A 14635-nucleotide genomic window follows, 5' to 3' on the forward strand; every position below is an offset into this window, starting at 1 on the left:
GGGTTCATGAAAACATGGAGCAAGAGGACCTAATCTACCATAGGGCATTTGAGAGGGGTACTCAAAAAAAGAAATGTAAATTAACACCTGGGTAAACAGTAGGAATTAGCCAGGGAAATACAACGAAGGTTGAGAGGGCAAAATGCTGTAGGCCAAGGCTGAGATCTGGCTGGCATGTGCGAGAAACTGAGAGAAGTGCACTACAAGCTGAGGCATCCGGGACGCTGGAGAAAGCGTAAGAGTTGGGGCTTCGCAAGGCATGGGAAAGGGGTTCTCATGGCAAATGGGAAGCCTGAAGGGATGAAACAGGGAGATGCATGGTCAGAAATGCACACATGCCTTCCTACATCAGCACTACGGCAAACCAATCAACCTGCTGGTCATCAGCGTATACCTCTGAGGCAAGCAGTACTGGGCTCCCACCACCATGATGCAAGAGATACAAACCAGGTAAGCACATTGAGGGACAACATCCCACCACAACCACATCCTGGGGTGCTTCATGACTCCATTGGCAAACTTGGAGAAACCCTAGTCCTGCCCACTTGGGGAAATCAATATAGGAAAGTAGCAAATGGTCACCTTCACTGCTTTTAAACCCAGCGGCCCAGTTCCAGGTCATTCAACAGACACTAATAAAAGGACCTCTGACAACGGTACAATGTTTACATCGCCATCTAATCAAGTCTCCATGCTATTCACAATCTTGTTTGCTGTTGTTGTTTCATAGTTTATGACCTTGCTTCCCCTCCAGTTAAGAATTCTGGCTTCCCTCCTGAAGGACAGTTTGTGTTCATGACCTTAATGAGCTCCTTTCAGGTAACATAAACCACTCCCAAGGACTCTACTCTAACACAGGCCCCACAGCCATGGAGATGCAGTCAGCTGGCTACATTCAACAATCTGTTAAGATGGTGAGAAGGAGATGAAAGAGGATGAAGAAAGAGCAGCTAATACTTACTGAGTTCGTACTGTATAACAGGCTGTTCTAAGCATTATACATGGAAAAACAAAGTGCGAATATGCTGGCTATGAAATCTCATTTTTGTCGGAATGCAAACTGACCATGAGCTCAATGGTGAATAAGACCAAAAGAAAACAGTTTTGTGGTTTTAATTGTGCATAGGGTTTTGGGTGTTTTTTTTTTAATCCATTCTGTTTGTAAAGTAAAACTTTGCTCAGCACTTAAATTTAAAAGAAATTTCTTCCATGGGACTTCAGCTTTAAGAGTTAGTGAAAGATGTGTCGACAACAGCCTCAACGGTATGCTCTTAGCAGACAGAGTGATGGATTCCACAGGAGTTTCTTGAGGTGGACTACAGTGAAAGCCAAAGAATAAAAACAATTGCAATTCAGTGAAAGCAACTCTGTAGAAGGTCAAAGACACATGGTCTAAGTTCGCAGCCTTCTGATGATACAGAGATCCCGAGAAAGTTCCTACATCGTGTTTCTTAAATACGCGTATTAATCACCTGGGAATCACGCTGAAATGCAGATTCTGATTCAGTAGATGGGAGTGAGGGGTAGTGTGGCGAGGAAGCTGTAGATTCTGTTTTTCTAACAAGCTCCCAGGAGATCTCAGTGCAACTGGTTGGCACACAATACTTTGAGAACTTTATCTTGCTCAAGGCCACAGGTTAGTTACAGAGTTCTGTTTCCAAAGGGAATTCAAATACTACTCCTCTTACGCCCACCCTACAGAACCTTGCCCAAATCAAGCCCATGGATGCCCTGCTGTACACTATCAGTTGCACAAATAGCCATGAGAGTTGAGTTCTCTGAAGCTTGATTTTACTTGATCTGGGCTTCTCTCCCCATCATTAATCAGCCCATCATTAACTCATGACCAATCTCACCTAAATTATATCATGTCCCTGTCATTTGGTTTAATGGGACAATTAGTTAATTCACATCACATCAGTTGGTTCTAGACTTTCAGAATGCCAAATGCGAATATACATATATGGTTGTTTAAATCACCAAATATAGATATTTGTAGACATGATGTATATGAAGACAGTTGTGAAAAAGGACCAGGTGGATGAAAGGTTCATGTAAGTTAGATAATATATATAATACTTAATTGTTCATTATCAGTAACACTAAATTATTAACTAGTACACTAAATTACTATAAATTAAGAAAAAAAAAGATACATTACCAAATCATCAAAAATATCTCTCTGATGCACATGGATGGTAATTAGAGTTTCAAATTTCACTCTTTCAAATTTGCTTAGGTCATGTGTTGTCTGACTAATTAGAGTATTTAGAATATCCAAAAATTTCTGGTTGGTCGCTTTCATGATTTTCCTGTCATCTTTTGCATTATTTAAAGCCTCTTCTGAATCATGTGTCCACAACATCTGAATTCCCAGGAGCCCAACCTACAAATTCAGCAGACAAAAAAGCCAAATATTTAAAACAGATCCTGCAATAAAATTTGGTGGTTACTTATTCATAAGAAGACAAACAGGATGTTACTCATGTTAAACTAAAAAATGGACATGCATTTCTCCATTCCCAAAAGTAATTTTTCAAACATTTCTTCACAACTTTTCAAAAAGATATGCTGCCTATCTCCTTGCTTGATCTCCACTCTCTCTAATATCCATATCTTTATCTATATCTACTTCTCTGTCTATATATCAGTCTAAAGGAGAGAAACACAGAAAGTGAGAAGGAGAGCTTACCCTTTGTCTCCTGATGAAGGCATAGATAATTATGAGTGAATGTCACCTTACCTACAATTTCTGCCCAGGAAAGGGAATAAAAGCAATCAGAATACGCCCCACCCTCACCTCCTCACTCCTTTGGGAGCTTTTTTTCATCTACAGAGTAAAGGAGCAGATCCAAAATCATTTGGACCAAAAAGAAACCCCACACTTGGCAGAGGACTGAAAGCAGTGTGAGTGGCATGTGGATACTACTGGACATGGCATTCGATGTGGGTAAGGCAGGAATCAAACCCTTTCCTAATCCCTGCCCTTTGAGGAACTTCAATGTTTTTCCTGCTAGAGCAGTTGCCAGTCCTGGAGGGGTGTGAAGGTAAATGAAAGCACCTGGCTAAGGTAAGCAATGGGATACAGCGGACATAGCTGGTGTCAGGAAGCTCCCTATAGCGAGCTTCTCTTGGTCCTGCCGGCAGAAGACAGCACAAGACAGGAAAAGCCAAGAGACACAATACAGAAATAGCAGTGTAATGCTGCTTGATTTAAAGACAAATAGACCCACAGACCCTGAAAAATCACTGCAGATTGATTTGGGTATATTCTAAAAATTAATCTTTAAAATGACTAACCTGAGTCAAGAAAGATTTAAATTATGTTTTTTACTTGTGTCAGAAGGCAGGAGGCTTAATGGTGAAACTGGAGAATGCCTCATTAAAGAACAAAATAAGAATGCTCATTCTCATATTATTTGATGCCTGTTAATAAGCATGTTAAAAAATACTGGAAGGGAATACACTAAAATATTTACAGTTATCATTTCCAAGTGATAGAAATATGGGAAATGTTTATTTTCACTTTCATATTTTTCAAATTTTCCCCAATTTTTTCAACAAGGATCCATTGTGTTCATAATCTTAAAAATGTGTTTAGAAGAAAGCAGAGATGAAATTTTAAACAATTTTACATAAAAACTTAAATTAACATTGTAGTGGACAAATTTCAGTTATTTGGAAAAGTTGCTTTCAAGAGTAATGACTACATATTCACTATATATATATATATATATATATATTTTCAACATACACTACCTTTGCTATATAGTTACTCTTTAAAGCAATTTTTCCAAGTAACTTAAATTTGCCCACAGTGTTAAGATTTTTATCTAAAATTGTTTTAAATTTTACCTCTTTATTTGTGTATTATGTGTATGTATGCACACTGAAGAAAATCCTGAAAGCTAGTCAACTTTCCTGCTATATCCTGTTCAACTTCATTGCTTTGAACTTGCTTTTCAGCTTTTCCCCCTTTAATGCTGACTCCTCTGCCTAAACTAGACTGAAGCTCTCCTTCAGAATACACAGGGGGATCGCGCTGGCCTGGGAGAGGGAAAATATGTTGATTTAGTCTAAGGAGCGATTTTCTCAGCTCACCCAATAAAGTATTTTATAAAGATTTATCACAAACGTAATAATCCTAATAAAAATATTAAAGCTTGACAGGGATATTATACAATATTTTGAAAAATAACAATATTAAAGTATTCTCCCTAATAAAGGTTGTTTCTATATCTGTACTTGTGTCATTTGAATAATGAATTTCATATCATTTCAGCTCTGTCTATTGTGTGTGCAGTAAGTCATTTGGGATTTGGAGTGTGCTTTGGTAGGAGCAGTTAGAGAAGAAACATAGTTTGGGCAAAAACTGCCTACATTTTCCTCGGCTATCTCTTGTCTTCTATCCCACACTATCTGTGACCCAGATTACAAGTCATTACTTTTCCTTTATCTTGGCTGAAAATGTAATGAGACTATCGGCTCTTCATTTTTTATATCTGGTTTTAATAATACTTGGCACCTTACAGTGCACTTCGAAGAGCCATCGGACTTGAGAGAGCTGTTCAAGAGAACACCTGCTCCAACCTCAGCCTCTTCAAGATCTTCTCTCATTAAAAAGTGAGTTGCATGAGAAGCCCTCCTTTAACAGATGATGCCAATTTTTCATCTTTAAATTGAAGGGAAAATAAACAAAAGGCAAGATGGATTTCATTTGAGGAAAAGATATGCTCATTCCATATATATATATATATATATCCATATCTATATTTGTATCTATATCCACCTGTGTTTTTATATATAAGAGGAAATTTTCCATAAGTGGTTTAGTCTCAGTGCATATATAGCCTTCATGATGGGAGAACAGTGGAAATTATCCTGGGGGATGGGACAGGTGGGCCTCGAATGGTGTACGTGGATAAGCAGGTGGGTGGGAGCTGAGGGGGGGGTGGGCCTCCCTAACTAGTTCAAAGCTACAACAGCCTCCACACCATCAGGCTGACTGCCTCCTGAGTATCCTTCCCCCTTATTTCCATTTCTTATAACCATTGTTTAAACATTGTATGTTCTCACCTGTGCTGGAAAGTGATTGAGGAAAGGCAAGAGCTGAAATCCCGAATCACTGATTTGATAGAAGGCAGATCTAATTATGTTATGTAATGATGACATCTGCATTTTTAACAGCTCCAGAAGCCAAATCTCTACAGGACCTTTGGCCATAACAGGACTATCCAACTAAAAAATATATTACAAATTGATAATAATTTGGTGTTTTTACAGATGTCACACACTTAACTTGATAAATCACACTTATGCCATGCTAAGCAAATAGTTTTGCACTTTACACAAAATATTTAAAACATGAGCAAAATCAACTAATACTGTAGGTGAAAGGAACTATAAATATCATCTGGTCTAAAGCTTTCTTTCATTTATACGTGAGAAAATGAATCTTAGAGAAGTTAAATGAACTAGTGTGTCACAGCAAGAGCTACAGAACTAGAACCTAAGATCAACCCACCTCCCCCACTTTTTTTAATAAGAGAATTGCATTCTCCTCAACTTAAGTTTTTAAAGAAATCCTAGTAACAAAAGTGCAACCAAGTTAAATTACAATAATTTTTTCTCCTTCTCTTGATATGACAGCCAGGATACGATCGTAGTCTTTTGCATGAAATGTCACCTCATTTATGTTGTCAGATACTGCTGGGAGATGGGGCTGTAAGAAGCACAAGACAGCAAAAACATCATACATGAGGCTAAACACAAAAGCCACTGAGGTGTTTTAAAAAGTCTTAATGTATTTTATCTTTGTAAAAGATTAAGAATTTACTTTATTGTCTCAAAAAAAAAAAAAAAAGAAAAAGAAAAAAAGACTCTGCTTTGACCTTGACTCACTTGGAGGCCCACTTTCTGAAATCCAGCCCTACAGAATGTCTTCTCCGAGCCCTTCAATGCCCCTCTTAGACTATGGAGATTGGACTAATTAATGACTGTCGCCTCCTCCAGACAGAGACTGAACCATGTTGTCCCTCCCAGCTCAGTCCTGCCTCTGTCTTGGCTCCATCTTTGCCTTACACAGCTTTTCTCTCTTCGCTTTTCTCATCCCCACAACTTTCTGGAAACCAGCAAGGAAGGTATTAGTAATTGTATTCCAGATTCCCAAACCAGAAACGGCCTAGGATGGTGTTTTAATGCCTCCCACTCCCAGCTTTCTATAATTTTTCTCTTCCTCCTGGAAGTGTTGCCCTTGGAAATGGCTAAAAGCATTAGAGAAGCATTGTAGACAGGAGCAAGGACAAATCCAAACCACAAGCTCTATCTGATCTAAGACTATTTAGACTACAATACTTATAATGAATTGTAGTTATTGAGCACAAACTGGTACCAGATACCTTTCAATGCACTATCTCACATAACCCTTATGACAATCCTATGAGGTGGGAACCATTAATATCCTGATTTTACAGATGGGGAAACTGAGGTGCAGGAAAATTAAGAAGCTGGCCAAGGTCATCTGGCTGGTGAGGAGCATAGTTGATGACCTTGCCTCAGGTTGGTGGGCAGCAAATACACAGAAAAAAGGACATTTTATAATCAACGTAATTTTTAATACCCTTCTTTCCTGCCTCCACTTTTAAGATGTTAGCCTCATCTTTATTATTGATTATGTATGCTGTGGGGAAAAAAATATTTAGGTAATAGATGTTTAGCTCATACCTGTATGGTATGGGAATCGCTGGCTTGTCCAAGGATTTCCAGGAGAACCGGATCGGATACAAAGAAGAATCTTGGAAATAGTAATCGCTTCTTCTCCAAATACCTTTAAACAAAGTCATGTTACCAAATGATTTCTTCTGAATTATTTATTGTATTTTATTTCTTTTTAGCCAAGACATAATCACTAACATCTTCAATAAGATACAAGCAAACACCTATCATCATTTCCCATTTGCCTCTAAAATGTATCATTTGGTTAAACTCAAAGTCAGTGCTACACCATGGATGTCACTTGGGAAAACGAGTGGATACAAGAAAGGGGTTCAGAGTAAGCCTGCCCCACCCATCAAGAGCTCGCCTGTGAGCTTTCTAAGAGTATTTTGAATGCCAGGCTTAAATCCAGGGTGAACACATAATTTCTTGCCAAACCAGCACATTTTGAAAATGAAAGGGGGGACAACTAACAATTAAACTAGAACAGAGGCATGAACTTAGACAAACCAGGATACATGTTCACCTTATTTCAAATAGAAATTGAGAATGAACTGCTTTTTAAGAAAAGGATTCATGAATTCGTCTGGTTAATTGTTCTCTACTCCATGCCTGCAGTGGGCTGAACGGAAGCCTCTCAAAAGATAGGTCCTGTCCTGTCTCCTGGAAACTGTGTATGTGATCTTATTTGGGAAAAGGGTCTTTGCAGATGTAGCAAAGTAAAGGATCTCAAGAAGAGATCGTCCTGGGTTAGTCCAATAAGCCCTAAATCCAATAAATGTTCTTATAAGCAACACACAGGAAGAAAAGGACATGTGAATTCAGAGACAGAGATTGGAGTTATGTAGCCACAAGCCAAGAACTCCTAGGACCACCAGACACTGGGAGAAAACAGGAAAGATTCTCCCTCAGAGCCTTCAGAAGGTGCTAACATCTGCTTTCAGACCTCCAGCCTCCAGAACTGTGAGAAAATAAATTTCTGTTATTTTAAGACACTCAGTTTGTGGTAATTTGTTACAGCAGCCCTACAAAACTAATTCAATGCTTTCATTTGCCCACCCCTAAGTTGAAGGTGTCTTTTTTTTTCAGAAATATTAAATTTATGTGCAATGTTAAATTCCTATCACCACTTCGACCACCACTACCAAACTAGAAATGCCGTTAATGATACTATTAACTTGTTTGGGATAAAACATCAGCACAAATAATGATAAGTAATTTAAAAATTAAACTCTTACCCTGTAAGTGACTTCTGACATATTTCCAACTGTTCATGTAAGTGAGGTAAAAGTATCCCCATAGTTTCATCCCCAACACAGCAACTAATCACATTGGGATTCTCGTGAGCTCGCTGCATTATTTTAATCCATGACTTGTCGATATTCCGGAAACGTTTTGCTTCCTACAAACAAATCCATATTCAGTAAAAATTAGCACTTGGATACTTGAATAAAGCAAAGTACTCACTTTAGAATTTCCTGGAGTCTTCAAACCAGCCCCTACTAGTCTCAGACTACATAATTTAAAGGGAAATTTTTTTGTTATCATCTGAACAAAAACCCAAAGTCATAAAACTGCTTATTGAAATACTGCTTTATCACAATAGGGTTTGTCGCTTGTTTGCTTACATTTAATGTTTTTCAAAGTGCCACATGATTAATTTGCAAAGCTATCAACTTCAACCTCAAATCTACTCTTTCAGCTCTCTGGGTGTTTTGGTTTGATGAGAAAACTAAGGAAGCATGAAAATAATTTGATCTCAGGATCCTTGCAATAATTACAGCTTAATAATATCCCAGGGGGGAAAAAAACAATAAAAACCCTAAACAAAGCTACATTTACATTTTTGCAAATGAAAAATTTCTGTTTACTATGGATGATAGTGAGCTTTGCATTCAATTGCAAAAATGCTTCTAGAAATTGGCATAATCTTGCCTATTTTCAAACTTTTAAGTGTATTTTTAATGCAACTTGCTGATTAAAAAAAAACAGATTTGTGTATTTAAAATGTGTTGCTAAGGGAAATGAGTCATTTTCAAAACTCTTTAATCCTTGATTTTTAATCTGTATAGATCCTGTTTGTAGGTGTGGAAATTCAGAAAAAGCAGGTTTAATTTTATAGGAGGTAATTTTATATTATCTTCGCTGAATAAAGTTATTAGTGAGTTATTGGCATTTATTTAATAGGTCCCAATAGGGCTGTTTAATGATTTTGTTACATGCTTCTAAGGTGAACTTTCCTTGCCTCACAATGTATTTCTAATTTACTATTAGTCAGTTTACTAATAGTTAATTGCACTTACAGAACACATATTAATTTTAATTCTTCTCTCAGTGGGATACTACAAGGTTAGCTCTTGGAAGAGATGAATGAATATAATTGAACAGTACCATACTTGAATATACCTCACATCCTCAAACAACCTGGAGATTTTCAATGTTTGAAAATATGTGATTTTCTTCTTTCTGCTAATGTAATCAAAGGTCACTTAATTTTCCTTTTTTTGTAAAGGACCAGATAGTAAATATTTTAGGCTTTGCAGGCCATATGGTCTCTGTTATAACTACTCAACGCTTCTGATGTAATGCCAAAGCCTTCAGACAGAACATAAACAAATGGATATGTCTGTGTTCCAATAAAACTTTACTTACAAATACAGGCAAGTGAACCATAGTTTGCCAACCCCTGGTGTAAATAACCAAGATGTGACCATACGTCTTTGTGAAGATTTTTACAGAGACATATAAAAAACACACACCAAATTACTGTAGCAGTAGTTACAAAAACCACATTTACCTGAGGCAGCTGTTTGGCAATATCTCCACCTACAAAGACAGCTTCAAGATAAACCCAAAGGTTCTGGACTACCAGCCACTCTTCAATTATATCTGAGGAAGTGGACAACTTATGCACCCAATTTTGTATATTTTTTTTGAATGGAGCATTATATCTAAAAAGTAAGAATGGGAAAATATTACATTTCAATGAAGATTCAGAAAATAGTATGGCCCAACAACATAAATTATAGGAGAAACATTCTTTTGTGAATGAACATTTTTTTCTAAAAGGCAGTCCCTAATAAATTTCTTATAGCTAATGACACTTTTTTTGCTTTTTTATGAGTAAAACTCTTATAGTGATTTTACTTGTTGCCCCATGTGTTAGTCACAGAATAGGAAAATAGTCCAAGTCTTACAGCACAGAGGTCCAGTAAAGGAACTGTGCTGGTTGCTTCTGGGAGTAAAGGAAAAACCAAAACCAAAATGGTTTTCCAAGACTTGTGTGAAATAAATACAAGTGGGGAACACCTGTGAGAATAATATATAGGACACTATTTGTTACTGGTCTGTGGAACTATTACCATAAGCCAGGGTCAGGCTTGAGGTCTGATGCCTGCTTGCAGGTATGTTCTTCCTTCCCACAGATTGCTAATTCCACCAGGCACTGCACCTAGATCCTGCAGTGCTAGAGATCTAAGATGGCTACCCCAAACAGCATGATTCCTGTTTTCTGACCAGCAGGGCTACCGAAAGGGTTGGTAAGAATACAAGATGTCCAGAAAGCTGGGCACAACAAAGAAAGACAAACGTAGATTGGATACCATGGAAGAAGTGATGGGAAGCTCCTTGGTAAAGACCTAATCACCTTCAGTTAGATTAAGAACCTGGGTTCAGTTTGTGGCAATGGCAAGAAGTTTGATGTGGTGTGCTGGCATGTCCTAGTGAGTGGCACACGTTGACTAGGAGCTTAAAACTTTTCTTGATCCAGGACAGGATGACTTGATGGTGCTCACATATAGAATGGATTCTTCTGGGTATAGTCTGATGACTGAGTACAACCCATAACTTCCCTGGAAGCCTTGTTATACATAGATGTATAAAGAAAATTATAGAATAATTGTCCCAGGAGGTAGGTGAGTTGTTCAGGCAGTGAGAGGCATTTTTCTCAACGCTCAATGAAAACTGCCATCTGGCCATTGGTCTACAGCTAAAAGACAGTCAATATGCCAAAAACATCTTCAAAATCAATAAATGCAAACTAAAATTATATGAATGGGCATTTCAAGGGAGTTGAAGCATTTAGATATTTGGGCCAAAAATGGTCCTGCCCATAAGAAACAAAACAAAACAAAACAACAACCATAAAAACCATTATCTTGGATGATGTATAAGTTCCCAACATGAAAAGGGGAGATCTGAAATAAAATCCAGCATAGCCAGTTTCTGTCCTTTGGTTAGGTACCTGCATTGCGCAGCTTTGCGTAGTGGAACCTGTCAAGACAGATGGGAATATCCATGGAGCCCCAGTGAAATCGGGGATCCCCCAGGAAAGTGTCACAATCCAGGCATTATCTAGAGCCAAGTCTCACCCATGGAGATATACATTTTCTTTCTGAAGTCACATCCAGGTAGCCCCAGAGATCCAACAGGCACTGCCCACTGTAAGATCATTCTGTGGCTAGTTCTGAAAAAGGCTTTCTAGTGCTGCAAAGTTCTCTAGGAGGACAATTTCCCAGAATATTGTGACTTCTTAGCTCTCCTTACATTCTTTCTTAGCAGAGCCTCAACGTTGAGTTTACTAGTACTATGAATAGGTACTATACTAATCAGGTTACATGCAAGTTAAGTACATATGAAATAAGGAAAGCCTTCAAATCCTGAATCCCTTGGCCAATAGACACTGTGCAGGTTCATCTACAGTCTTACTTCAAGAGGTCAGCATCTAGGAAATCAGAATGGGAAAATCTGCAATGAACTCTGGGGTAGTAGTAGCCCTCCTACGGTCACCTTTGTCAGGATTATTCAGATTCCCTGCAAACAGAGGGTGCACCCCAGGTCCATAACCCCAGTAAGTTCAACCCAGAACTCCCTGGACTAGGAGCTTCTGGATTAGTGCATTATCTAAGACTGCCTCTGGGGCCAGAAGTCACGCAGGATGCCTCTATTCACCTGCGATCCCAACCTACAGCAGGGGCATTAGAATTCCCATCACCCTGAACACTGACCTCTGTTAATGATGGGGTTGTGACATATTCCTTAGGTGTGTCAGAGTGAAGGACAGTTGAAAATTACTGCATAGGCAGCCAGGGGATTAGAGGTTGCTAATGGCCAGACCGACACCTTGACCGCATACTTAATCTGAGTCCCACTGGAACTTCCTAAAGCTGCATGAGATCACAGTCACTTTTGAGCTGGTTCAGTAGACCAGTGATGGACAAGTTACCTCATTCAGGCCATAGAGGATCCAGCATAGATAGAGAGACTTTTCACCATGAAAAGTGAAAACTGGTCATTGCCAAGCCCCTAATGGTATATTCCTTTCATGTGGTGCCAGCATGCTTTTCCTGGGCCATTGGGTGAACACTTGAGCAGTGATGACACATCAGAGGAACGAGGGAGAGAGATGATAAAATGAAGAGGGCATCTCAGTGGGGAGTCAAGGTGTTCAGGAGAGAAGCTGCCAGTTTGGGGGAGAATAATTATGGGGACCACCAGAGAAAAGTAGTAAGGGAGATGAGTACCATGAAAGAGAGATGGAGCCCATGGTTTTTAGGGGGAAAAGGTAGTTCAAAGAGGGACAGACAAGAGTTAGCACTTTTGATTAGAATCTCATGTTATGCTACAACTGTAAAACTGGGCTTTCACCTCGTATTTTATAACCCTAAATACTAAATTGAAACTTTCCCCCACAAATTATAAATGTACCTGTTGCTCAGTAAGGAACGTAAGATCATTAAACTGTCCTCCATCAAGGTGATAATTTCCCCTGATTCACTTCCTTTCAGCAGGAGCTCTCCCTTTCCTTTAAATGCTGCAAAACTCAGGTACTGGTTGGTACAGTTCTCAATGACCAGAGTCAGCTTGGCTTCAATATCCTTCTCCTTAATGGCGGATATGCAAATATCCTTCAGGGAGAAATCAGAGAAAATGTCATATTTTCCATTACAAATTAAGTGTACTGTAAAAATCATAGAATTTTTGAGCTTGGACCTAAAAGTCATTTAGTCATTTTTATGGCCAAGAAAACCGAGGCCCAAGATCATTGTGTTGCAAGTCCAAACTAGAACTTTCTGAGACTCTGACTACTAATTATTTTACTGTACTACATATATGAGATAATGGAACTTAAATCATCATTTTCCTTGATTATATTTTCATTGGAGTTTTTTGGCCAAAATGGAGATACGCGCAGCTGCTCTATCTCGGCAGCTTACTATGAGAAACAAATCAGAACATATGTAAGTCTTTTGAACTCTTTAAAATAACATAGAAACATTGCTATATTCCTGCCTGTTCTGGCTCTAATATGAACATCTCATTTACTTAAAAGTCAATTCTATTTTTATCCTATGGGTTTTTCTGTTTATCTGAGAATCCTTGATATGAAAATCTCACAAGAGAAAAATAAAAGTAACGTATTTTCCCCATCATGCTTCCATTTACTTTCATATTAGAATCACAGAATCCCGGAGCTGGAAAGGAATTTAAGGGTACAAGGCATTCCCAGAAATAAATATAATACAAATTAGTGTGTGATAAATGTTATGAGTGGTATGAACTGTTATAAATGCCGGAGGGAGAAATGACTTCTGCCTACAGTGAGGAAGGAGTATCTGAGAATAAGTGGGATTCCAACAGGGGGTTATAGGAAGGGAGGAGACATACTATAGGGCAGGGAAGCCCTTCCTTCAAGGCAATAGATCCAGTAACAGCAGAAATCCAGCTTGACTAATAGCAGGGCATGTGGAGCAGAGCAACAGGATGTATGTCGGGGAGATGGCACTGAAAGTCTGTTTTGATGTATCAGTAGTTAATAACTGAATCCTAGAATTCCTTGGAATTGTAAAATGAAGTTTTCAAAGTACAGCCTATGAATCACTATATTCTGAAGTGTAAAAACCACTTAAAAGAATTAGATGGTAACCAAAGTTTTTAACTCTTTGTTTCCTTCAATAGTATTTCAATGACATTCACAAGTAGGACAAAAAAGTCTTTGAAAACAAAGCTTCTAGTGTACATATGTTGTTAAAAAGAGTCGGGGTGGGGGGGAAGAAAACACAAAACCATATATATGAATTTCTGGTCACATGGTGCAGTTCCTTGCTTCCAAAAACAGAATAATGGTGAAAATACAAAACGAGAAAGTGAAAAACAAGCACAGCCAGGCTTAAAAACAAGATAAACATCTCCATGAACCAGAAGTAGGAAAGATATGCAAACCACTGGGTGCAGCTGAAACCCAGGCCTGATGGCTCTGGTCTGTGGAAGCCTAGCCCTTGATTCCTATGGGACAGAAGAGACTAAAAAGAGGCCCACTATGAGAGGGAGCATCAGGGCCAAGGTCTAGATCCCTCCACTGTGGCAGAAGGCTGCCTCCAGCTGCCATCTGGACTTCTGTTCATGAGCTCATTACTATACAGAACTTACAAGAAATATTAATGCGACTTCTTTAAGCTGAAATGAAAGGGCATTAATTAGTAACAGAAAAATATATGAAAGTGCAGTCTCACTGGTAATGGTAAATATATACTAAAATTCAGAAGAATCTAATGTTGTAAAGGTTATGGGTTAATTATTTATAAAACTAGCATCAAGGTTAAAAGACAAACTAACAAAAATATACCTACAATAATTTGTTAATGGATACACAAGATAAAAAGATGTAAATTGTGACATCAAAAACAAAACATGGTGGGGGATTAACATGTAGAACTTTACAATGCATCTGAACTTTGGGTGCTATCAATTTAAAACAGACTGTAATAAATATAAGTTGTTATATGTAAGTCTCATGGTAACCACAAAGCAAAAACTCATAGTAGACATACACAAGATAAAGAGAAAGCAATGTAAGCATACCACTACAGAAAATCATCAAATAACAAAGAAAGAGAGCAAGAGAAGAAACAAATAAATTACA

General features: G+C 38.3%; 1 protein-coding gene across 1 annotated transcript in view; it reads right to left on the reverse strand.

Annotated features, from left to right (window-relative positions):
• Nucleotides 1–14635, reverse strand: part of DNAH8 (dynein axonemal heavy chain 8) — a gene marked incomplete at its 5' end in the record, with an annotated part of 267299 nt that overhangs the window by 205859 nt on the left and 46805 nt on the right. The window contains 7 exons of the mRNA XM_019633277.1: nucleotides 2162–2386; nucleotides 5077–5238; nucleotides 5618–5722; nucleotides 6724–6826; nucleotides 7953–8116; nucleotides 9512–9665; nucleotides 12421–12620. Of these exons, the coding sequence (XP_019488822.1) occupies nucleotides 2162–2386; nucleotides 5077–5238; nucleotides 5618–5722; nucleotides 6724–6826; nucleotides 7953–8116; nucleotides 9512–9665; nucleotides 12421–12620 (1113 nt within the window). The remainder of the gene's footprint in view (nucleotides 1–2161; nucleotides 2387–5076; nucleotides 5239–5617; nucleotides 5723–6723; nucleotides 6827–7952; nucleotides 8117–9511; nucleotides 9666–12420; nucleotides 12621–14635) is intronic.

Source organism: Hipposideros armiger, unplaced genomic scaffold (assembly GCF_001890085.2).
Source record: "Hipposideros armiger isolate ML-2016 unplaced genomic scaffold, ASM189008v1 scaffold_1270, whole genome shotgun sequence".
NCBI classification, from domain to species: domain Eukaryota; kingdom Metazoa; phylum Chordata; class Mammalia; order Chiroptera; family Hipposideridae; genus Hipposideros; species Hipposideros armiger.